The sequence below is a fragment of the Lissotriton helveticus genome, chromosome 1_1 (genome assembly GCF_964261635.1).
Source record: "Lissotriton helveticus chromosome 1_1, aLisHel1.1, whole genome shotgun sequence".
Taxonomy (NCBI): domain Eukaryota; kingdom Metazoa; phylum Chordata; class Amphibia; order Caudata; family Salamandridae; genus Lissotriton; species Lissotriton helveticus.
The window spans coordinates 1,039,920,511-1,039,945,188 of record NC_136057.1 but is presented as its reverse complement, the minus strand read 5'-3'; the positions used below and the strand labels follow the sequence as shown (position 1 = coordinate 1,039,945,188).

Here is a 24,678-nt window from a genome sequence, read left to right as displayed (position 1 = left end):
GTATATTTAAGCTTCTGGTGTGTTTGTGTATGTTTCTGTGCTTGTCTGTGTGCAAGTGTGTATATATGTAGGTGTGTGTGTGTTTGTATATCTTTGTGTTTCTGGTGTGTGTTTATGCATGTGTGCATGCATTGTGTAGTTGTGCACACCTTGTATCTTTGTGTGTGTGTATGTGTGATTGTATGTCTGTATGTGACTCAGAATCTTTAGGATCATCTGCACTCAGTTATATCATCCTTTGGCACTTGGTCTTTGGCAGCAGACAGGGGCCCTTGGCCCCTTCTGCACATCTACGGTTGCACTCCCAAGCACTAGGTCACCAGCTTCACCCCTGCTGCCCTTGTGCTCTTGTGTAAACTCATTGGCTAGGCATGCCTCCACTATGGCTGCTAGGAGAGTGACCCATGCACTCACTCTCTTTTGGGTGAATAAATATTTCCCATCACCCTACACTGCCCTTTCAGTCTCTGACTACTTTTTATAGGGAGGTCTCTTTCACTATAAGATGCAGCTTTATGTACTCTACTCTATTCTGTTCTGTTGAAGATGTTAAATGTCTGTTTAAAAAGAAGTGCCTTGAAGCCTGATGCGCTGGTGCTGCGTTGCTCTAATGAGCTAGACTTTGAGACCTTAAATGTTCACATATGCTGAGGGATGCCAGCCTAGTCTCTATCCTCCTATCTCTGCCTGAAGCAGCAACACTTTTCATATGGGCAACAGCTCTGTCTTTGATTTTATGCTAGAAATCGTACCCCTGCACTTAAGGCAGTTCTTGGCCAACGAGAAAGTTCACATACCCTTTCTGTGTGACTTGCTTGTTCCATCTGCTCCCTAGCAGGGCTCCCTCTCCCCTCAAGAATGTAACCCCCAAATTCAACAGGAAGCAACTTAAAGATGACCAGTCAACCTTTGCGAATAGCCCTCTGATGCCCTGGAACCAGATTCACCATATTTTTTGTAACTTTTGATCAGTTTGTGCTAGAAAGTTTAATTTTTTTGAATCTGGAAATTATGCAGCAGATGATTGATTGTGTGGCAGATCCAGATATATCAGTTCACACTACCAGTTGAACAAAAAGCACTTTCAATAAGTTCTTCTCAATGCAGTGCTATAATGTGCCTATTGGTCTCAAAGCTCCTTTGTTAAAGAAATACACTTTTTGGAATTGTGAAGACACCTTATAATATATTCATTAAACAGCACTGAAGCCCATCCTTATGTGTGTGTGGCCGTTCACCAGTGGCATGTGAAGTAACAGTAGATATAGCACCCAGGATAATGTTCTGCATGGCTAAATATTGATAAGGTCCCAAAAGCAGGACCTATTGGCTATGCCAATGCTTGTTAGTCTTTGCTCTCACACTATAGTATCTTTCTGTCCCTGTGAAAAGAAATGTGAAAAGTAGGCCCCGCAATATGGAATGGGTTACAGTCCTAGCTGATATGGGGCTAGGTGTCCTGAAGTACACTGACATTCCTGTGTGCTAACTGTGTTATTACTCTAATGTCCTTTTTTAGGTCGAGACTGGCGTAGCCTGCGCACATGCGCAGTCTCGCCAGCGAGACTTAATGACTCTGAGTAGCGAGGGTAAACCCTGCCCCTCTTCTCCATTGGCTGGCCCCCTTTTCTGGCCCCCTTTTCTGAATCGGCCTCCTAAACGGCGGCCAGCCATTGGAGAAGAGGGCTCAGTGTCGTCATTCTCTGGCTGTAAACCCCGTCCTTTTCGGATTGGGGGGCGTGTTTTTTTCGTTTCTTTCTGTCTTTTTTCCATTGGCTGGAATGTAAACAACAATTCTAAAACACGCCCGTTGTTTACACTCCAACCAATGGAGAGGAGGGGAGAAAGAAAAACACGCCCCACAGTCTGAAAAGGACGGGGCTTAGAGATGGCGAACACTTGTTCTTAATTATATTAGCCGTGGCAGCAATCATGGTTTTCTCATCCTACCGCATGTATTCAGGTCCTGGCCTGCCATTTATCTGCTTCCCACTGTCGGCGGGAGGTAAGGAGTCTCTGCGACCTCCTCCTCCAGACCCTCTCTTCTCCGCACTCCGCTCTTCGATTCCAGTCCGGGAGCCAGCGCACGTTCCACTATTCCCCCCAGCACTTCAATGCATCGCGGCGGCTACGCTTTCCGCCTCCTCCCCCTCACTTCCTGGTCGGGTCGGCGCACGTTCCACTATGCCCCACAGCTCTTCAATGCATCGCGGCTGCTACGCTTTCCGCCTCCCGCCTCCTCCCCCTCACTTCCTGGTCGGGTTTGTTGCTGTCCTCAGTCCTTACTCTCAAGCTCTGCTGGAGACCGAGGGGGACCCCGAAACCTCACCCTCTGCTCCCCGCACAGGAAAGGGGGAAAGAGTCCCGGAGGAGCGAACTCAAAGCTCCTCACCAGGGACATGCCCTACGGGCATCGGCTGCTGTCGGTGAAGAGAAGGCAGCATGTTTGCAGGGACTGCAAAGGTAAAGGGGGTGGGCAGTACATTGATACAGAAGGCTGCAGCAGGTACATTGGAAGGGTATGCTTACGGTGGCCGGGCAGGGAAGTATTGTTATACCACGCAAGGAGGGGTAGTGATGTTAAATCAAATACATTTATTCTGGAACGAGGGGTTACATTCGGTAAACGCTCTACATGTATGCGATGGGGTACAACTAGTGATGTGCTTGCTTTAATTAGTGTGCTACGATTATGTGTAGATATGTATAATCGGTTTTAGCTATCTCTAGTGCGCATCACAGTTTGTCACAAAGTGTTGTGTGTCTTCTCAGCTCTTTACAGTTAGTTCCGGTGTACTCATTTATGTGCACGTACTTTGTACTGTATAGTAATGTAAAAAATGCAGTTCGTTTGTACTTTTTCCTACAAAATTACAATGTGTAAGCCAATGTACATGTATTCGGCTCTGTACATTTGGTACTGAGAAAATATATTTGTTCAATACTTGATGAACACTCATTAATCATAGAGTAATGTACATTCACTATATTTTTGGTACTGCCGATGTCTAACGTATTGCACATCTGATGAAATATAGGTTATAGATTATAACGTGATTTCACTTATTTACACAGTGTGTGCTAATCCTGTGCATTTATTCATCATGCGAAGCTTATGTACTTGATGCTGTACGGTTGTCACGTTTTCATTTATCTACAGTTGGAAGGGTCTTATTTTACATAGTTTGTCGTATATTGTATTCTAAAGCTATATGGGTGTACTCAGAATTGCACAGTTATTGTTTATAAAGCATGCGTGTTTTTAGTGCCTTGATTATGAGCTGTATAGTTAAGGATGTCTCCCCTCCCAGGTGTGTGTGTGTGTGGCTGTGTGTGTGTGTGTGTGTGTGTGTGTGTGTGGCTGTGTGTGTGTGTGGCTGTGTGTGTGGCTGTGTGTGTGTCTCTATGTGTGTGTGGGTGTGTGGCTCTGTGGGTGTGTGGCTCTGTGGGTGTGTGGCTCTGTGTGTGTGTGTGTGGCTCTGTGTGTGTGTGGCTCTGTGTGTGTGTGGCTCTGTGTGTGTGGCTCTGTGTGTGTGTGGCTCTGTGTGTGTGTGGCTCTGTGTGTGTGTGGCTCTGTGTGTGTGTGGCTCTGTGTGTGTGTGGCTCTGTATGTGTGTGGCTCTGTGTGTGTGGCTCTGTGTGTGTGGCTCTGTGTGTGTTGGGTGCAAATGCAATAGGTCTCGCATTTGCGAGAGATTAAGCTATTGGCATTGTAAATGACAATGCCATTTATTTATCTGTTTTTAAAACCAACACATAAATAACAATTTTGTCATTTACAATGCCAATAGCTCTAACTTTTGCAAAGGCGAGACCGTTGCATTATAAATGCTTGTATACTTTTGGTGAATACTGAAGATGTAAGCAATCTGTGATGTGTCATTGTGCCAAAGAATCCAGACACAATAGGTAAGTTTCCATTTTGTTTAGTTTCTATCTTTGGCAATCTCTGTTTATCATTGGATCTTCTGATGGCAGCATTTATTTTGTGTTTTTCTGTTTTACATGCCTCTTTGTCACAACATCCTAGTGGGAGAGCAGGTGATCATCCGTTCTTTTCCCATCTCGTCTTTGACCAAAGAGAAGAGGATTAACGTCCAGGGTGTGGTGGATCAGTTTATCCAGGAAGGACTGCAGTTGCGGTCCTGCACATTCCAGGTAAGAGGTTACAGTTGAGATATAGTTGTTGTTTTTTTTTAAACCCCATAATATGTTTTACATGGTCTCTGATCTTTACATGGCAATCTTAGGATGGTAACTTATCTTCTTGTTCATTCCACTACTGTTAAAACGTAAAATATTTTTGGGGGGTATGGAGTTTGCAGGAATGTTACGGGAGTAGGTGACAAAGTCCTAGCGAAGATCCTTTTTCAGCCATTAGAACAGACCCAAGCCGCTCAATAATACTAAAGTTCAGTCAATACTTATCATTTCAGAAGAACAAGACAAAGAAGACTAGCGGTACTAATTCCTGCTTGAGTGGTGATATTTACCAAAATGTAATGTCTCCCACTTGCAAGATTTCTAAGAACAATGGTCCCCGCAATCACTGGTCCACTGTGAGCAAACAGACTTTTTGCAGGATTACTCCAACTTGTTTGCCCCCATTTTCACTTCTACGTACTGGTGTAATGGCTCTGAAATGCCCTGAGTCCTTCTAAGAGGACTCTGTGCATGTGCTCTGACTTTTAAAAGTGTGCATGTCCTCAATTGGCATAGCCTGACCTACTTGTAAGCACCTAGTTTATGGTACCAGGGGTCGAAGAAGGACTGCCCTGCTGCACTGTGGAACCAGCAATGAGAGGCTGCACTGACGTGGACTACACCTGCTGAACCTTGTGGATTGTAAAGGAGAGGTACTGTGCCTGCCGTGTCTTGCTCGAGGAAAAACCACCTCCAGAGCACAGCCGAAGCCAAGCTACTCCAAGGGTCAGTGAGCTAGCCTCCTGTTCGCAGCCTGAGATGCAACAGCTGAGAAGCCTGATGGGGCAAGTTGGTAGCCCAAAGTCTTCAAACCGCCTCCAACCGCTGCCATACAGCAACAGTGACCTGGACCTGACGCACAAAGTTGCACCTGAGTTCGCAGAAACCGGGAGTGTCTTTGAAGTACAGAAAGAACCTCCAGAGAACGAGTTATTGACCCAGGAAAGTTGACCCGTGACTGTGAAACTGGATTTCTGTAGTAGGGGATCTCTGTGTATAGTCATAATCTAGTGAATAGTCCCGCCCATGTGCGCGGACCCCGGAGCAATCAAAAATAATCTCTTAAGTTGTCCAAACATGCAGAACTGCACAGACACTTAAGAGAGAATTTAAAGACAGATAATGCAGCCTATATCCACAGGCTACACTGTCCAGTACTTCGACTAGAAATTCCACCAAAAGTCCACAAACAGCACAGCCTGTCCACGGTTTTCTTACAGAGAAAACCTTGCCTGTAACAGCAAAACCCTCTGGAATGATAGAGAGGAAGAAGTGGACAGACAAGCCCCATAGGCTGCCATTATGTGGCTCAAAACAGGATACTGTGCCTTTAAGAGAACTTTCCAGAAGGCTCACAGTATCCCAGAATGCACTGCAGGTCCCTTCTACTTTCAGTTCTTTTTTCCGGCTCCTGCTAGCAGGACCCTGGAGCATTAGCTCTTCTTTTTTGAGCTTTTTCTATATTATTTTTGTGATAAATTTGGATTTTTACAGCTTCACTCGACGTCTTTGGCCTTTATCTACATTCTGCTGTGTTTTTTTGGCAGAATTTCTGCAGTATTCTTGTCTTATAATACTTCTAGTCTGACAAGTGCTTTGTCTGCAGCTGTACTAAAGACCAAAGCTGGAGCTCACAGGTTTGTATTCTGTGTTTGCCTGTGTCTTTTGACACCTGTCTTCTCTGTGACTTCTTTTCTGGGAAGCTTCGGCTCCCAGGTTTAGAACAGAGGAGTTTGAAGGCATCTTCAGCCTCTGGGTAAGGAGAGGGTGGGTCCTCTACCGAGTCCCATGCTCTAACCTCTGGGGTTCTCCCCGGTAAGGGCACGTCTGAGCTATGACGCGGTTCCGGTCGGCTTCGAGGACGTGGAGCGTCATGGAGATGCCTCGATGCCTCGACGTCGATGGAGTGCCTCGACGTTGATGGAGTGCCTCGACGTCGATGGAGTGCCTCGACGTCGATGGAGTGCCTCGACGTCATGGAGCAGTGATGCTCGACGTCATGGAGCAGTGATGCTCGACGTCATGGAGCAGTGATGCTCGACGTCATGGAGCAGTGATGCTCGACGTCATGGAGCAGTGATGCTCCTTTTGGGGCATTGGTCGCTTGGGCTCCGCTATCTGCCTTTGGGTACAGACGTCACCTTTATGGATGGCTCGGTGTCTCTGTGTTTTACACCGTAGTGACATTTTGGCGTCTGAGTGTTTGCGTAGAGACAGTCACTGTCTTAGTGATGGTGACGTCGTAGTGCGGTCGAAGTCATGGGTTACAGCCGCAGTATACTTGCCGGCGCTTGCGGCCTGGGTCTTGTTCCAGGCCTCGCTCCGTGGTGAGCCCCCTCTGCGTGGGAGGGGACTTTGTGTTCCCGGCACCGTCCACCCACGACGCCGAGCAGTTGATCAGCGTCGAGGAACCCTTCTGATGGGGAGTCTGTGGCTACTCACCACGTGTAAGCGAGGGACGTTGGTCCTCTTGCTTAGTTTTGAATTTGCACATACCTACTCATCGGCTAGGTCGCCTCCTGCTCTGCCACCACTGGTGAGACCACCGGGGATGTTTCGGATTTTTCTCGGTTCCCTCTCCCTTCCACCACCCCAGGGGTCTTTGGCCCCTCAGTCTGCGATTCCCCGTGCCTTGTTGCCAGGGATGCGTCTTCCATGAGTACGGGGAGTCTCTCTCTGACTCTTTACGGGTTGGCGGTACTTAGCTTTGGTCCGCTACCACCTGCCAGGGGGTTCTGGCTTCGAACGTGCTCCTGACTTGGTCGCAGGGGTGGTGGCATGTAGGCGTCATGCGGTGGCCCGCTGTTGATGGGCCGTTGTGGTAAGATCCCTGTGTGGGGATGTTTTCTTCACGAATTAATGGTTCCCCTGCCGAGAGACAGGAGAGAAGCCTTACAAGAGATAGTCTATGGACCTGATAGTTTCAGGTCTAATCATCGGTGTCGGAGCGGAGTTTTTTCTCTCCTGCCGACCCCCAGGTATTGTGGGTTTGTCCTACGTTGCCATACTTGTATTCGTCGGGCGTCTCTGCAGCCTACGGCTCAGCAGTGTGCATCTGCTCTCCCGTTCTTTGGGCAACCTTTGGGTTACCATGAGGGTAGTGAGTGGTCCGCATACGTCTACCTCGGAGACTTTTGGAAGGCCGTAGGTTTGCGGCGTGGAGTACGGCTTGAGGCCTTCTTCCCTTTCTAGCGGCGTTTTTCCTCCCAGGGTTTGTCTGTGGTCCCGGGCCGCCTTTAAATACTTCACAAGTATATTGTGCGTGTACGCGGGAGAGCTTGATGCTCCTCAGCGAACAAAGGCCGGCCGGGTCTAAGTCAGTCTTCGGTTCATCAGTCCTTCTCCAGCAATTCCTCCGGTCAGCGCGCGGTTTCAGCTGCGTGAGCTCCAGGCGGAGGCCGATACCCTGTTAAGGAAAAGGGCGATAGGAGACGTACCTCTGTCTCAAAGGGGAAGAGGTCTGTACTCCCGATTCTTTCTGGTTCGCAAGAAGGACAAGAACGAGTTCAGGCCCATTCTGGATTTGCGACAAGCAAACTAGTGGATTCGCAGAGAGAGGAATTTCGCATGCTATCGTTGCATCAGGTTTTTTCCTCGGCTGCAACAGGGAGTTTGGCTCTGTGCCATAGATCTACAGGATGAGTTCCATGTGCCCTTTGCACACATACACAGGAAGTTCCTGCAATTCCAAGTCGGCGCCGATCATTATCAGTACACAGTACTGCCAGTCGGACTGACGTCTGCGCCCAGAACATTCTCGAAGTGCATGGCAGTGGTAGCTGCACGCCTGAGGATAAATGAGGTGTTTGTCTACCCGTACCTGGACGATTGGTTGATCAAGGCATCCTCTTTCTCGGAAGCTCAAGCACACTTCCAGAAGACGTGCGTTCTTTTAAACGAGCTGGGGTTGCGCATCAGTATGTCCAAGGCTGTCCCGATTCCGGTCCAGTGCATACAGTACTTGAGAAGCCTCCGTCAATACGCTGTCAGCAAGCGTGTCTCCGGAGGAGAGACGATTATCGCTCCTTCGGAAGGCTCAGGCTCTTATGATCCCTCCATCTACAACAGTGGGACGGTGTCTGCTCTATTGGGGTCGATGGCCTCTTGTATCTTCCTCACGCCACACGCACGGCTGCCCATGAGTCCTTTGCAGGAGTGCGTAGAGGATCAGTGGGATCAGAGGAATGGTTCTTGGGACGACAAGATACGACTGTCTCTGCATGCTCTTCAGTCTCTGGAGTGGTGGTGTTCGGCGGGGAATCTCTTCAGAGGGGTTCCCTTTCACGAGGACATTCCCGCACGGACTATCGTGACGGATGTGTCTCTCCACGGCTGGGGGGGGGCGCATTCCGGAGACTGACAGATACAAGGAACGTACTCCCCGATGGAGTCCACGTATCACTTAAATTTCCTGGAACTCAGAGCTGTTCACTTGGCACTGTAGGCGTTTGTTACGTCCTTCCAGACCAACTCTCTGCTTGTACAGACGGACAATGCGACCACAATGTCTTGCCTCAACAAGTAGGGGGGTTCGAGATCGCGCACTCTGTCGCAGGAGGCGCAGGCGATCTGGCGCTGGCTTCTAGCCAGAGGACTGACGATCACGGCTATCCATCTGCTAGATGTGGAGAATGTTCAGGCGGACGCACTGAGCAGCCTGATTCAGGAAAACCACGAATGGGTCATAAACGACGAAGTACTAGGAGAAGTCTTCGCAAGGTGGGGGACTCCAGACGTAGATCTGTTCTCCACTGCCGAAAACAGCAAATGCTGAGACTTGCCTCCAGGTACTACCAGCAGGGGACGCTGGGGTATGCGTTATGGATTAACTGGTCGAACAGCTTTCTGTACGCTTTTCCACCCGTTCCCCTGCTTCCGGCGGTACTCATCAAGCTGTCCCAGTGCAGGGCACGGATGATCCTGATTGCCCTGGAATGGCCCAGGCAGTGTTGGTTCACGGACCTGCTTCACCGGTCTCTCCGTCCTCACATACGGCTGCCGTGCAGGCCGGGCCTTCTCACGAAGTTCGGGGGGGGGCAGATGTTGCACCCCAACCTCTCGTCTTTGAGTTTGGTGACATGGCTCCTGCGTTAGTGCAATTTGGCCATTTGAATGTACCAGACGTTTGTATGGACATACTAAAGGAGGTTGGGCGACCTTCCACTAGGACTTCTTATGCTTACAAGTGGAAGAGGTTTTGCATCTGGTGCAAGTTCAGGGACTATGACCTAACGACGTGTAAGGAAGATGTCATCCTTCCGTATCTTCTACACCTGGCGCAGTCTGGCCTTAATGTCCATTCCATTAAGGTTCCTCTTGTTGCGCTGACTGCCTACAGGAAATGGCCTTCACAGACTTCCTTCTTTCGGATACCTGTGATTTAAGGGTTTTTGGAAGGCTCGAAGAAAGTGTTCCCTCCTGTCCGGTTTCCTTCGCCTTCATGGGACTTGAATGTGGTGCTGTCCAGATTGATGAAGGAGCCTTTTGAACCTATTCATAAGGCTTCGTTGCAGCACCTGTCCTGGAAGGCGGCGTTCCTCGTGGCCATTACATCGGCCCGCAGGGTGAGGGAAATTCAGGCGTTGTGTTGCCACGAACCTTATACAGTATTTCATGCTGCTAAGGTTGTTATGCGTACTCGCCCTAAAGCTCTTCCAAAGGTTATATCTGACTTCCATGTTAACCAGACTATAACTTTGCCTACGATTTTTCAGAATCCTTCATCCCCAGCGGAAAGGTCTTTGCATTCCCTGGATGTTAGGCGGGTGTTGAAATTTTTATCTGGATAAAACCGAGGATTTTAGTAGGTCAGACCAATTGTTTATCAATTATGGATCAGTCAGGACCGGTCTTGCTACCTCTAAACAGTCCATCTCGAGGTGGATTGTGTCCTGTATACAATTGTGTTACCAAAAGGCTGATAAGACCTTAGGGGGTAAACCTAAGGCTTATTCCACCGGGGGCAATGCTGCCACGACTGCTTTGCTCCATAGTGTTCCAATTGCAGAAATCTGCAAGGCGGCCACTTGGAAGTCGGTCCATACCTTGTTAAGCATTACTGTCTGGACACTGAGGCCAGGGCAGATGCTCGGGTTGGGCAGACTTCGCTGCGAAATCTGTTCGCACAGTAGTGGTGTTATTTCTCTTTTCTCCACCGCCGCTTTGGTGTGGGGATGGGCTTGCCATTCTATTCACTAGAATATGACTATACACAGAGATCCCCTACTACAGAAGGAGTAGTTTCTGTCCTGTAACTCCAGTTCTGTAGTAGGGGTATCTCTGTTATAGTCATAAGCGCCCGCCCTCCTCCCCAGTGGAGAGAGATATTCATGTAAGAAATACTACAGGTCTGGCGTGTTACGCCTTCAAAAAGAACTGAAAGTAGAAGGGACCTGCAGTGTATTCTGGGATACTGTGAGGCTTCTGGAAGTTCTCTTAAAGGCACAGTATCCTGTTTTGAGCCACATAATGGCAGCCTATGGGGCTTGTCTGTCCACTTCTTGCTCTCTATCATTCCAGAGGGTTTTGCTGTTACAGGCAAGGTTTTCTCTGTAAGAAAACCCTGGACAGGCTGTGCTGTTTGTGGACTTTTGGTGGAATTTCTAGTCAAAGTACTGGACAGTGTAGCCTGTGGATATAGGCTGCATTATCTGTCTTTAAATTCTCTCTTAAGTGTCTGTGCAGTTCTGCATGTTTGGACAACTTAAGAGATTATTTTTGATTGCTCCGGGGTCCGCGCACATGGGCGGGACTATTCACTAGATTATGACTATAACAGAGATACCCCTACTACAGAACTGGAGTTACAGGACAGAAACTACTCCGTCTGCCTGCACCCAGAGGACTTCGAGCTGCATCAACCCTGTGAGCAAGACCACCTTACCCCCTTCATGGACCAAGGAGTTGTTGCAGAAAGATTTCCCATTGACCACATCGCAACCACAACATCCTTCATCCCTTCATTCAGGACCACTTCCATAGGAAAGCTCTGTAAGCAGTAAGAGTAGCTGGAACTTATTGGAGAATGCTTCAGCTGCAGTGGTAACTGTTTCTGAGGACCTTGCTGGTCCCCCTGACTGACAGACTTCCCACTGGAATTGGTTCCCTAAAGTGACTCCAAGAGAAAAATACAGGCTATTTTTATAAATTGGTGTCTATATTTTTGGTGTCTTGTAAATTTCTTCTTCAATTGCTCAAGTGCTGTTTAAATGGTTTACACTTGTTCTTTTCTGTAAGCCTTGCTGCTCAGAGCCACAGCTACCTAGGGTTGGGAAAGCAAAAAACACACAATTGATGGACGGAATGCAGAACAAATCAAAACATTCACCCCAGTCAAGAGATCTGGGTTAAATCCATCATTCTTTTTCTCACCATGCCACCCCAGTATAGACCTGAGGGTTTGACAAAGAAACCTAAGGGTCCTAAAGGAGTTGGTAAGTGGATTACATGGTGAGGTCACACAACCACACCATACAATACATCCCACTTACTCACATCCACTGACCCTAATCTGGAATTATGTTGAGTGTCATCTTATTTGGTTCTGTTGGATCCCATCTGTGGTCTTTAGGATTGCTTTACTTTTTTACAGCCTTTTTGATCATAAGGGTTTCAGATTGTGAAAGGGATACAGATGCGGGAACTCTGTACTCAAATCTGGTAATGAGCTAACCTTTGGTTCTGCATTGGGCTATATCTTGTGCAATTGACACCCCAGTGCCAAAATAAAAAGCGTACCATGAAATTCCCGAAAGCCAAAACACTCCACTCAAACAACAATGACCCAACTTAATTGAAATTAGCGATGCTCCCAGTTGTCATATTCCTGGTAAGCATTGGAGATGTAGAAAAATGACACAAGAAATTGGACTGCCAAAAATAAGTCAGCAAAAGAGCCGACTGCATCGAACCTTTGCATAGAGGATTTCCTTAAGGACAGAGGTCACCCAGAAACTTGGTTGACGCTGGTGCTATAGCTGTGGTCAGGAGAAGTAATTGTATCATTTGAGTCACGGAGCTACATCATTGCCTGTTGTCATAAGAGCTAGAGAGTTTGTGGCATTACTATCTGATAGAGAAGTCTATCTGCACATTTCATACCCTAGAATTATCACCAGGCGCCACACTGGATTCAGACTTTTTTTACAGCAGTACCTCTGCGCATTGGTAGAGGGCACTGAGCAACTCTGTAACGACATCGTCCACCGGACGTGACGTCGTCAGAGTACATATAAGACCTCCCATGACGCGCTGACACCAGTTTCCTTCCTTTCTGCGCTTCCACACGAATCTGGAGAGTGGTACCTCTGACCATTTTTTTCAGACCACAATGAAACTGTGTCCTTTTTTTTTTTTAGATATCTTCAAGGTCTATGATGTTGACCCTGCACCCTCATCCTATTTGTATGTGGTATCTAGGCACACACCCTGACTCTCAATGGTGCAGCTTGTGTCATCAGCTTCGGTCATCGACGTTGCATGAGCGCTACTTGGCACTGTTGGTGGTGCTGTGGTCGATGACCCCTCGTCGGTCGCAGTCCTCTTCTTCCTCCGAGGACCAGCTACCACAGTCCTTTTTCCTCGCTGTCACCTGGTAAGTCATGCTGTAAGCGGTCCGCATTGCAGCCTTCCCCAACTTTACCACATACGTGCGGTGTTCCTGCCTCGCATACTATTCCTCTGATTTTGAAGTCTGAGCGAGAATCTGGGACCTTCAGGTGTTTTCCGTCACCAATACGACTCTGGCTCAGATGAGGTATAAATATCTCTTCCTTCATGACATTTTTGGCTCTCAGCCTCCCTCTGGTGCGCTTCTCGGCCCGAAGGAGGTCGGTGAGGCCTCTACTGACTCCAAACTGGCAGGACCTCCCTCTTTGTCAGCGGAGCCCTCTGAATCCGTGATCGACTCCTTCTTGGCTCCGGTGCGCACCTCTTCGGAGTTTCCACCTGTGACACCTGTGTTGGATCTGCCGGTGTCGACTTTGGTGTCAACAGCACCAACCAATCCTACTTTGTCTCTCCTCCCCGATGCCCAAGGGGTCGCCTTTGCCCCGCCGATAGACATTTGAACTGGCGTTGGTGGAGCAGGCCTCCGCTTTCAGAGGATCCCCCTACTATTTACTCCTTATTGCACCTGTATGTTGGTGATTTGGATGATCGCATGACTGAGCCTCCAGAGTTTCTTTGGGTTTCTGCCCTTGGTGATGTTAGTGGCCTTGATTGTTCCCCATCCTCTGGCCTGTGTTCTCCTCCAAGCCTTGCTTTAGAGTCTTTCTCTGGTTTTGCTCAGAATTGATGTAGTTCTGGGGTTGCAACTTCCTTCTGTTGAAGTGGCCATTGATCCCCTACTTAGGGTGCTTCAGTAGGGCCAGCTGAGAACTGAGCCTGCACTTCTCTTCAGTGAAACCCTCTTTGATATTCTGTTGGGCACTTGGGCTAAACCTGTTTCCTGGACTTCCATGGACTGGTATATAGCTCATAGGCCCCAGCCTGCCCATGGGGATCCACTCTGCCTTCCCTGTCAACCTACTCTGCACAGCTTTGTAGTTCAGGCTGTTACAGCCTCCCTCGAAATCGGCAACGTGCCTGACATCACTCCGGACAGAGTCTAAAGGTCTGGATGCTTTTGTTCGATAAATCTTTTCTGCTACGAGCTCCGCTTTACAGTCCCTTAACTAAGCTTGTGGTTTGGGCTGTTTTTCTCATGTGTTGTGGGATTCAGTCTCGCGCCTTCCCCCCTCTGATCCGGATGCTTCTCGGGGCATTCTTTCTCTGCTGATCCATGATGGCAGCTTCATTACTGATTCATTGTGGCATGGGTACCACAGATTCTGTCAGACGGCCATGGCCCTTTCGGTGCCGGCGCGCTAGCTACATACCTCTGGCTTTTCTGAGCTGTTCAGTCCGCCTTAGTGAACATGACTTGCTATGCTCAATATCTGTTTGGCTCTCAAGCTAACTTCGCTTTACACTGCTTTCGGGATAGTCGGAATGAAGCGAAATCTTAATACCTGATTACCATACCGTCCTCTTCTTCACTTAGTACTAGGTCGGGCTGGGAATGGTCTCCTGTATTCCCATCTGTGTGGGCTGTTATATGGCAGTGCCAGTTGGCTTCTGCTTTTACTTGTCCCTCCATGTGCCTTCTGGTGTGGTGCCGTGCCTCAGCACATAACTCATTTTCTTGCATTTTTACCATGTAGATGACAGGTTGTGATCCCTGGTTGTTTCCTGGGACTCGTTTTCATTTCTGACCCTGTTTGTTGTCTACACCAGTGGATGCATGGTGTTCTTTGCTTTCTACCAAAGTTCTGATTAGGTTATTTTCAAGGTATTGTGTGAATGCTCTGTCACCTTGTTCCCTGTCTGACAGGGTACTTCATCTGTATGCCTTAAAGGTATTCATTTGTTTCTGACGCCATATAGTACCACTTGTAGGGAATTTCTACAGATGCTTGATGCCCTGGTGCAAGTCGGAAGATGGAAGATCTTAACCCCCTTCCTCCCGTTTCTTGAGTATTCTTCACATTGAAGTCAAAAGAACAATCCCCTTGGGAAAATGATCGGACAGGACCACTAGTATTCACATCCACTCCCAAACAGTATCAAGATCATTCAGAATCAACCAAACTCAGAGGTGCAAAATTAGTGAGCTTAAAAATCAAGTCAAAGAATGTGTTTCTTCACACTGGCCAGGAGGTTCTTTCCTTCCACTCTGTCTGGTGCCCTTCTTTCCTGGCGAATGTAGGGGAAGGAACGTGGCTTTTGGCCTACGTTGCTTTGTCCGGCTCTGCCCTGAGTACTGTTCTTTCTTTCTCTCTTAAGGCGTTAGCATTTCTTGTGCTAGTTCTGGCTATACACGGGCAAGATGGGCCCTTGCCCTCTTTCTCTTGTGGGTTCCTTGTGGCCATCCATAGTTCGTATCTTGACATGGGAGGCCAACTCGGCCGCCCTACCTCTTGTATGCCTCTGCATGGCCTGTTTTTCCTCTGCTTCTGCCTCACACGGAGCTGTGGTTGCGTTCCCTTTTCGATTGGAGCTGTTTCCATGGCACCTCCAATACCAACCCCAGCATTTCGTTATTGGCCTGGCTGTTCTTCTGATGTACCTTCTACCCTTTTTGGTTTTTATGGCTGATTTTCCTCTTCCGTTCTTATTGGACATGCGTTCCTTACTCATCCATTCTGGGTTGGATCATACAGAGGTTTGTAATCCCTTGGGATTCTTTCACGGGGAATTTCCTCCACTTCTTGTGAGCGCTGTTGCAGTTATTACCCCTTTGGGGGTTTGTCACCCTTGTACTAATAAGCATAGCAGGTGCGATCTTGGGTGACATCAGGATCCTCGCTCATGTTGTCTCTTGGCTTGTGGGCTGGGCACGGGTGTCCCGTGTACACGAGGACTGTCCTTTGCTTTTGGCCTCCATGCTTCTTAAGCTGTGAGCACTATCTGTTACTTCTGTTCTTTACACGGGCCCTTTGTTTGGCCCTACATTTCTTTTGTTGGTCTTTGTAGGAAAATAGGATCTGCTTTCATGGTTATCCCCACTTTTTTGGTTGGTGTCAGTATGTTTTTACTAGTCTGAGTGAGATCCAACTAATCAGTACCCCACTTACTGTGCTTTCTCCTTATATTGACCATGGTCAGTGCTGTTTTACCTCCACAATTGACTACTGGTGTACCCTTGTAAGTCCCTAGTATATGGTACTAAGGTAATCAGGGCATAGGTACACCAGGGGTCTCCCATGGGATGCAGCATGTGTTGTGCCACTCATGGGAGCCCACTCAAACTGTGACTTCAGGCATGCCATTGCAGCCTGTATGAGTTAGTGCTTGCACATCTCACGACAGATATACGTTTCCTTATATGTGGGGTCACTACACTTCAAGCCTATAAGTCTCCCTTATGGCAGGCTCTTCAGTCCTGAGGACAGGGTGCTTTGTTATAAGTAAGAGGATGCCCCTGCATGAGCAGGACACCCCTACAAACCCCGGAGTCGATTCTCCAGGCTTTGTAAGTGCAATCAGCCATTTTAATACATATAGTGGACATCAGTCATTACAAGAGGTCAAACTATATAGTGGCTGCGCCGAACACAGTTGTGTTTGGTATAAAGAATGTTGAAATCATACCCCCAACACCGATAACAGTATTTGAAGTATGATCTCATGTACAGGGGCTCCCTTGGGGTGCCCCTCCCCTGTACTACTGGTAACGGCTTTCAGGGTATGACAGGGTGCTGCTGCCTACCACAGAACTGTTTCTGCCCTCCTGCTGCTGAACCAAGCTTGAGCAGGGGAAGCAAGAAAAATAGATTTCCATTTAACAGAGAGGTGTTACCACCTCCCAAACAGGACTTAGTGTATTGGACTGAGGTGGGGGGTGCTTACCAGCGCCATCAGACTGCTTTGAATGGCACATTTGGTACCCTCCTTACATACTGCAGTTTGAGCCAGTTCAGGTAGTCCTTGGCTCCCGCTCTGGCGCGAAACTGGACAAAGGACATGGAAGTATCCTCCCCTCTGTCCAGCCCTTCCTCTGGGAGGGACCCCTGAGTCGTCCCAACCCTTCCTCTAGGGTACTTAAGGGCTTACCTGTGAGTGGTTCCTTAGATTAGTCATGGAATTAATTAAATTAATTGTGGGTTTCTAAAGCGCTAGAATCGACTCCCGAAGGAGTATCTCTGCGCTGTAGACCGCTGGGGAACCCGTCCTGGCTTTCCCTGTGAGATGGTCCCTACTGGGTATCTCCAAGGTGAAACCAGGCATCCCCGGCATATGTGGGGCGCCGTTGTGGAGATGAGGCAAGCTTATGCCCAGAGTTGCCGAGTGTGATCCCTGGTTAGAGTAGGCACCGAGGCGAGAATTATCGAGTCCGCTGACCCTGGTCCACGACCCTGCCGCGTCGGGGATAGAACCCTGGTCCCGGGCCGTCCTCTGCTTCCGGGTATGCTACCTCTAACCAGTGAGCCATAACACTCCAGGCTGAAACCACTTACTCTTTGACCGTCTGGACACTTTGATTTCACTGGAACTGAGACTGCACCAAGGAAGGCTCCTGGTCTCACTGATCTACAAATCTTCTTCGTCTGTGCTTCTTCCAGGATCTTCAACAGACCTGTGAGCATCAAGGACACCCGAAGAAATCTCTTCTGGATGAAGGAGTCACTCCCCTGCACCTGCAGGCACCGCAGCAGAGCTCACCGGGCTGCTACTCCTGGTGTCCCACAGACTTTGAAAGGCTCAGCAATACAGTCAGTGATTCCGCAACTTCCTGGAGACGTGACCTGTCCTCTTTGCAGTTTTGAGACCAGTAACCCTAATGTGAACCGCTGGGACCAAACCCCTCTACATCATGTTGACTTGCTGTTGCCAAGGCTTGTCGGTTCTGCAGTTCAGAGTTTCTTTGGGCTACAAGACGCTCCAACCTCCAGCATCTCTTCCTGCCAAGTACAGCATCCTCACCCCATCCTCTGCATCATCGGCCTGCCTTCTTCCTTCTTGCTGAGCTGCTCAAGGTCCTCTTGTGACTCCTGTGCCTTCAGCCTGTGGGTCCTTATCAGGGTTTTCTCCTGCTTCAATGTGCCCCCCTACTTGCTCAGGGCTCTGACTCGCCCCCAGGTGGTGAGTCCCTTGGATCTTGCTGATCTCCACACCAGTTGCTGCTACCAAGGTTGGTTGGAGCTCCCACCAGACACAGACCCCCTGGTCACCGAAATCGAATGTGGGGCAGCTGGTGCACGGCTCCTGGTCTACCTCAGCATCACCTGGTCCTAACCGCTGCAGCGACAAAATCACAGTCAACTCGTCTGAACAGCCTGACATCGGTGGGAATTGCTCTTCCGTGTCTCCTGGTCACTCCTGAATGGCATAGATGCACCTGGCATCCATGATGTAGGTAACCTGTTCTCCGGGACATCCATGGGTGGGGTGGCTCTCCAACCTTCCTTCCTCCAAAGGAATTATTTGAGGTCCTCCGGGAAGAGTCCCCCTTCTGCAAAACTGCAGCACAACTTCTCCATTGAATTCCATTGAGCATGCAGCTGTGTTCCCACTCTGCACACAGCCTCTGTGGGGTTCCTGGGTGCTTACCTTGGGTGGTTCTATCTGACCCTGGCTTCTCTGGGTCTTCTGGTCCAAGTCCTGTCCTCTCCTTCACTTCGCATTCCACTGTCCTAGTATATGGTTTGGTCTCTGTAGGAAACTGGCTCTATATATACTACACCAACATGAAGTATAGTGTGTATAGAGTCTAGATTTCAAAAAACACTTTTTGGGAGAAAATTGTCAATGGTATCCTATAGAGGAAAAACAGGTAAGTTATTGACTGTGGGAGTTAAGGTTCTGGGGTTAGACTCAGTGGTCCCCCAGGGTCAGTGATGCACCCTCAGCGGCACTGGCGCGGCCGGGTGCAGAGTGTTGAAGCCCAATGTAATCCAATGGGGAATAGGGGGCCTCCGGTTGGTGGCTGCTAACGAGCAGGCTACTGGGCTGTGGGAGCAAAGCTCCTAGGGATTAGGTCAGGGCAAATGGAGTAACAAAGTAGCACAAAAGGTGCACCCTCAGCGGCACTGAGGCAGCCGGGTGCAGAGTGCTGGTTCGACGTCAGGCGCCCTGTGGTTTCCAATGGAGAACCTCCGGTTTGCAAAAGCACTGCGTGCAGGGAGACGAAGGACATATGGGTGCGACCACCACTTCGAGAGGTAAGTTGGGAAGCTAAGGGTTGGTTAGGCACCATTGGTTTGGGCACATTAGGCCGTGGGGTGTGGGGGGTCAGGGGTGCCTTTTGTGATCGGATCTTCTTACCAGCTCCTGGTTGCGGTTAGGGGGGGCCTTCTGGATTTAGGCTGCTTGAGGCAGGTCAGGGGTAGCCGGATCTCGGTTCAGGATCGCCGGGGTGACCTCCTCCTGTTGTTTATCCACTCGAGCTCGGGCCAGGTTCGGCGGGTGCAGAGTGGGCTGGATTTGTGGTTTCTGGCTGCTACCAGAGGTTGCAGTTGAACAAATCCGGTGTTCACGGGAGAAGCAGTCTTTGGAAGTGAAGGCAGGCAGGCAGGTCCTCCGGGGTTTTTGAGGTTGCTGGCTGCAGGACACACCGGGGTTTCATGGGAGTAGGTTCGAAGGGAGACAGGCCTGAAGGGCTGGGGCCAAATCAGTGGGCGTTTTCCTCTTGTTAGCTCTGCACGGCTCTTCGGTCCTTCTTCTTATCTTCTTATCTTCTTTCTTGTTGTTTCTGGATCTGAGGCAGCCAGGTTCAGGGTGCCCCATAAATACTAGATTTAGCGGCGTTACAGGTAGGTAAAGGGCAGGGTCCAATGGGTCCCTTCCCTGAGGTGGGTACACCCCCTATTGTGCCACCCTCCAGTGGGAGGGGGGAAAGGGGCCTGACCCTAGTTGGTTGGAGCCCCCCGTCCTCAAGACTCGGAGTTGTGCTTCACCTCGCCTCCCCCACCTGAGGGGTGGAGTTGGCAGAGATGGGCACACCTCTCTCTCTCACTTGTTTTTCTGCCGGTTCTCCCGCCCAAAGTGTGGGGTCGACCAGTGGGGACCAGTTGCTGAAAGCAGCAAATGGTCTGGGGAGGCTCACAAAGGTGGCATGCCTTTGAAGCTTCCCCTTCGTGAACCCTGTCCATCCTGGCGGAGTAGGCTTGGCACCTCATCCCAGGATGTGCATTGTTTCGGGCCCCAGAGAGCAGAAGGTAGCCATTATGGTGCTGTAGAGTTCGTAATGACAAGCTCCCAGCACCATATACTCTTAATGGCAGCACTGCACTTAGAATGTCTAAGAATGGACTTAGACACTCTTGGGGTACATGGCTCATGCACCTGTGCCCTCACCTCTGGAATAGGGCACCCAGCTAGAGGGGTGATTGATCTATTCCAGGGCAGTGGGTTGTGCCATGTCGACTCTTCAATTTGTTCTGCACCAAAACATGCAGTCTACAAACCCAGTGTGTGTGTAAAGGTACAGGGCCTCTAAGGGTGGCAGCCCTTAGAGGTCTTCCCTGGTCACAGTGCCCTGGGTACCTGTGGTACCATTTACCAGGGACTGGCATGTTTTTTGTTTTTTTTTCTTGGTTTTTTTTTCTATTTCTTTTTTAAAAAATTCGTTTTTTGTCCTCATATATGCCACCAGATGGCATGACTCTAGATGGGGTCTCTCAAATCCGTCAGCACAAATCGTTACTATGCGCCCTGGGATTTTATGCTTAGCGGTTAAGGATCACCCAGAGGTAGGCTGTCTACTAGTCCAACTTCCTTGTTCGAAATCGGTAAACCTTGCCCCAGGGAGGACCAGACCACAAACCCCTGGCATAATCATTGGACTTTTCATCGTCTATCTGTCCGACCATTTTATCAACGGAGCCCAAATCTTCGCCGCACCCTCTCCACTACACAACAGGTCTAATTTACTTAAGGCCATGATATTTCTTAGGCAGTCTGCAAACCTTGGGGGGGTCGGGGATTTCCATTCTCTGCACACCCCTCTCTCCTTGCGATGACAATAACATAAAATATAAACTGAAAGATACTGTCTCTGATATCATAGTCATGTGGTAAACCAAAAAAAAATCAATCTTGGACTACAAGTAACTGGTCTTGACAGTACCTCCTCTAAAAACTGCAAACCTGTTACCAATAGTTTTTAATTTCTGGGCAATCTACAAAAATGTGTAAATCATCTGCAGCTAAAAGCTTACATCTAGGACAGAAATATGATTCTCCAGATATTTTTGTCAATTTTGAAGGAGTCCAATAAACCCTGTGTGCTGTGTAGAGATGGTTCCTTCTAAGATTGGCAGGCTTTATTGTTTTTTGGGATATTATAAATGAATCTATCCAAACCTCCAGCTTCTTTTCCGTGCTGTCTGCCAATAAATCACCCCAGAGTTTCGAGATTTCTTCCTCCTGCCCATCTTTTGCCCCTGTTAGTTAGATATACCAAGAAGAGACCTCCCCCTTCCAACCTTCCTGTCTGCTGGCTAATTCTAGAAATTCACTTCCTCCTTCTTCTAGCTCCCAATTTTGACTTCCCCACCAGGATGATAATTGATAGTATTTAAACCTTGTAAGAGATCTTCCTATCATATTAGATAAGGATGTCCAGTCTAGGAGACCTAAGTTGTTGTGCAGGTCACCCCATCTTACAAAGCCTGCATCCCTCAAAGGGGACGAAAGGCAGTCAGATAAAAATTTGGGTGTTCCGGGGGAGTCCCAAATTGGTGCTAGGGAGTTGTAATAAGGGATTTTCCAGATTTTACAGACTGCTTGCCATAACTTAAGAGCTGTAAGTAAGATTTTTAAGCGGACTTTCTTATAGAACTTCTGGGCACCGAATTTAAACAAAAAAGATTCAAAGCCCTGGGGTAGGTCGGATAACATCGCCTGGAACAAACGGCCATGTGAGGATGAGTCCAGCCTGTTAGCCAGGAGTCTGACATTTTTTAACTGGAACGCATAGCAGTAAAAAGGTAAATCGGGGAGGGCCAGGCCACCTATTTTCAACACCCTTCTCAGCTTTCTCCAAGCAATTCTTGGTGACTTAGTAGCCCAAATAAATGAGCCCATCTTGCCCTGCAGGCTGGAGATATCTTTATTATGGAAGGTCAGTGGGATGGTGTTAAATAAGAAAGTTACTTTAGGCAGTACTACCATTTTGATTAAGTTGACTCTACCATATATACTAAGAGGTAAACCGGCCCATCTAAGTAAAAGTTTAGTTATTTCTTTAACCACTATTTGCCAGCTTGTTCTAGGGACATCAATAATCTTTTGCGTAAGGTAAATACCCAGGTACCTGATCTTGGTTTTCACTCCTGGTATAGGGACAGGACTATTCCAGCTCATTATATTTGTTTTGCTCTTATTAATGCTATATCCTGAGATTGCTCCATATTCCTCCGCTAATTGAAATAACTTTGGAATAGCCTCTAGTGGATTGATGGTGTAAAGCAGTAAGTCATCAGCATATAATGCGGTCTTCAGCTCCAGCCCACCCATTTTAAAAGGAATGGTTGTTGGATCCGATCTCAACAATGAGACAAAGGGCTCGATGTACAGATCGAAAAGGAGAGGAGACAGGGGACAACCCTGTCTCGTCCCTCTTGATATCATGAACCAATCCGTCAGGCAACCATTGATCCGCACTTTCGCCCGTGGGTTCCCGTACAATGTTCTAACAGCCTGAATAAAGGATGATGGAAAGCCAAACCTGGTCAAAGTGTCCCAAAGGAACAACCAATTGACCTGATCAAATGCCTTCGCGGCATCAATTGCCACGATGGCCAACGGCAGTCCCTTTTCTTCTGCAAAATCTATTGCTCCGATGACCTGAAATGTCAACTCATTTAATTGTCGACCTGGCACAAAGCCCCTCTGATCCGGGTGGATAATGGTTTTAATAACTTTTTTTTTTTTTTTTGAAGTTCAATATCAATCTTTATTATCATAAGGTTGCACAGATAAACACAGCCAATGGCCTACAACCCAGGGGCTGGCCGCGATCAGGAGAAAGACAAGATTAATCACTACACAGCCTCTTAGCCAGCAACCCGGGGGTCCGGCGGCAATCTTGCTACAGTAACATGGCTTCATGTCGTGTGAAATACACTCAATTGTGCCTGACGTGCGGGAGAACTTCATTTTTGGGGTTTTTGATGAAACTCCATATAACAGAAATTCTAAACAAAAGAAAAAACCAGGACAATACTGCACCCTGTCGCCACCCGTGTGCTACATGCCATTGATCATTTTGTAGGTAGGTCTAATTCATCCCATTGTGCATAGAGTCGGCGGTGTCCGTGTGAGTATCATCTGCCACGCCTCAACCACACCATGTTATACAGCTTCCTCATCCACCTCAATGTTAAGTAAATAGTCTGTGAGGTAGCACCAAAAGTCTTTGGGACGTGATCTACAGGGCAATTCTTCCTCATATGTGAGCAACTTATCTCTGCAGTAAGTCATATCATTGAGCCAGGCTTTGATGCTCGGCACGGTGGTCCCCCCCCCCAGCATCTGGAAACCTGTCTCTTGGCCAATAACAGAGCAATGGCACAGAACTTCCGTTTTCCTGCTTTCACATTTGGTAGTAGACCCAGTAAACATATTCTCATGGTACACTCTATATCGACTTCCACCATCTTACCCAGCATAATAGTGACTGTCTCCCAATATGCATGTAACCTTGGGCAATGCCAAGCTAGATGTACAAAATCAGCCTCGTCATATCCACAACGTTTACACCTGGCATCCTCCCGTAACCCACATTTATACAGTTTTAGTGGCGTGTGATATGTTTGATGTAGATACTTGAGATGTGTGACACGGAGGTTACCATTCGGGGTAAGTAGTTTAAGGAGTGTGCAGGTCATGGACCATTCCTTATCCGTTAGTGGCTCCGATAAGGAAGTGTTCCATCGTTGCAACGCTTTATCTGAAGTGTATGGTATTTCACTTTGGGCTACCGTGTACAGTCTAGACACCAGATGGGAAACATTGGATGACTCGATAATCAGCTGCAGAGTTTGCAAGGCCGGTGGTTCCTCCGGGTAGGTTGTGTATAGTTCCCTGAGTGCCCTCTGTAGCCTATAGTAAGTGAATTTGAAAAGAGGTGTGGGATTGCTGATGTAGGTTAGGGTTTCCACTGTGCGGAAGGTGCCCTCGTGATACAGGTCACCAAAGGTGGCTATGCCCACTAGCTTCAGTATGGACATACCCACTTGTTCGGTCGTCACTGAAAGAGCAGGGTGGTGTTGTAATGGAAGCGCTGGGGCATATAACGGCAATTTTTTAGCCATCCTTCCTAGCGCCTTCCATGCTCGGGCAGTAGTATCTATTGTGTTAATGTCCCTCGTGTGAAGCGGTGGTCTTTCGTGGGTGATTATCGCAGTTAGCGGTATTGGTTGTGCATCTCCCTCCTCAACAGCTAAGTGTGTAAGGTAAGGAGTGGGGTGATACCAATGAGCTGCATATTGGGCCTGTGCGCACAAGTAATATAGTTTAAAATCTGGCACACAGAAGCCACCCCTCTCGTAGGGTAGTGTGAGTGTTCGCAAGTCGATACGTGCCTGTTTGCCCGCCCATATCCGTTTCAGCACCAGTGAGGTTATGTTCTTAAAGACAGCCCTGGGTGGAGTGATTGGTATATTATTAAATAAATAGAGTAGTTTGGGCAGGATATTCATCTTAACTATGGCTATTCTATCCGCCAGGGATAACGGTAGTTGTATCCATCTATCTACTTTACTGCCTAGATCCGTAAGCACCCTGCCATAATTGGTCCTTATCACTTCCTCTGGATCACGACTATACCAGATTCCTAGATATCTCGTGGGGTCAGTTTGCCAATCCAAAGGAAACTCTGGGTCGAAGGGGACGGTGGAGTCAGTGAGGGGAATGATTATTATTATTATTATTATGGATTTCTCCCAGTTAATTTGTAACCCAGAGTGTCGACCAAATCTTACATATTCC

The 24,678-nt window shown here is 48.4% G+C and overlaps 1 protein-coding gene across 2 annotated transcripts in view; it reads left to right on the top strand.

The window, feature by feature from the left end:
* SBF1 (SET binding factor 1) overlaps positions 1 to 24,678 on the top strand; it is a 1,592,200-nt gene that overhangs the window by 941,452 nt on the left and 626,070 nt on the right. For both annotated transcript variants that reach the window (XM_078677863.1, XM_078677862.1), the window contains one exon: positions 4,031 to 4,158. In XM_078677863.1, coding sequence (XP_078533989.1) covers positions 4,031 to 4,158 — 128 coding nt within the window. The remainder of the gene's footprint in view (positions 1 to 4,030; positions 4,159 to 24,678) is intronic.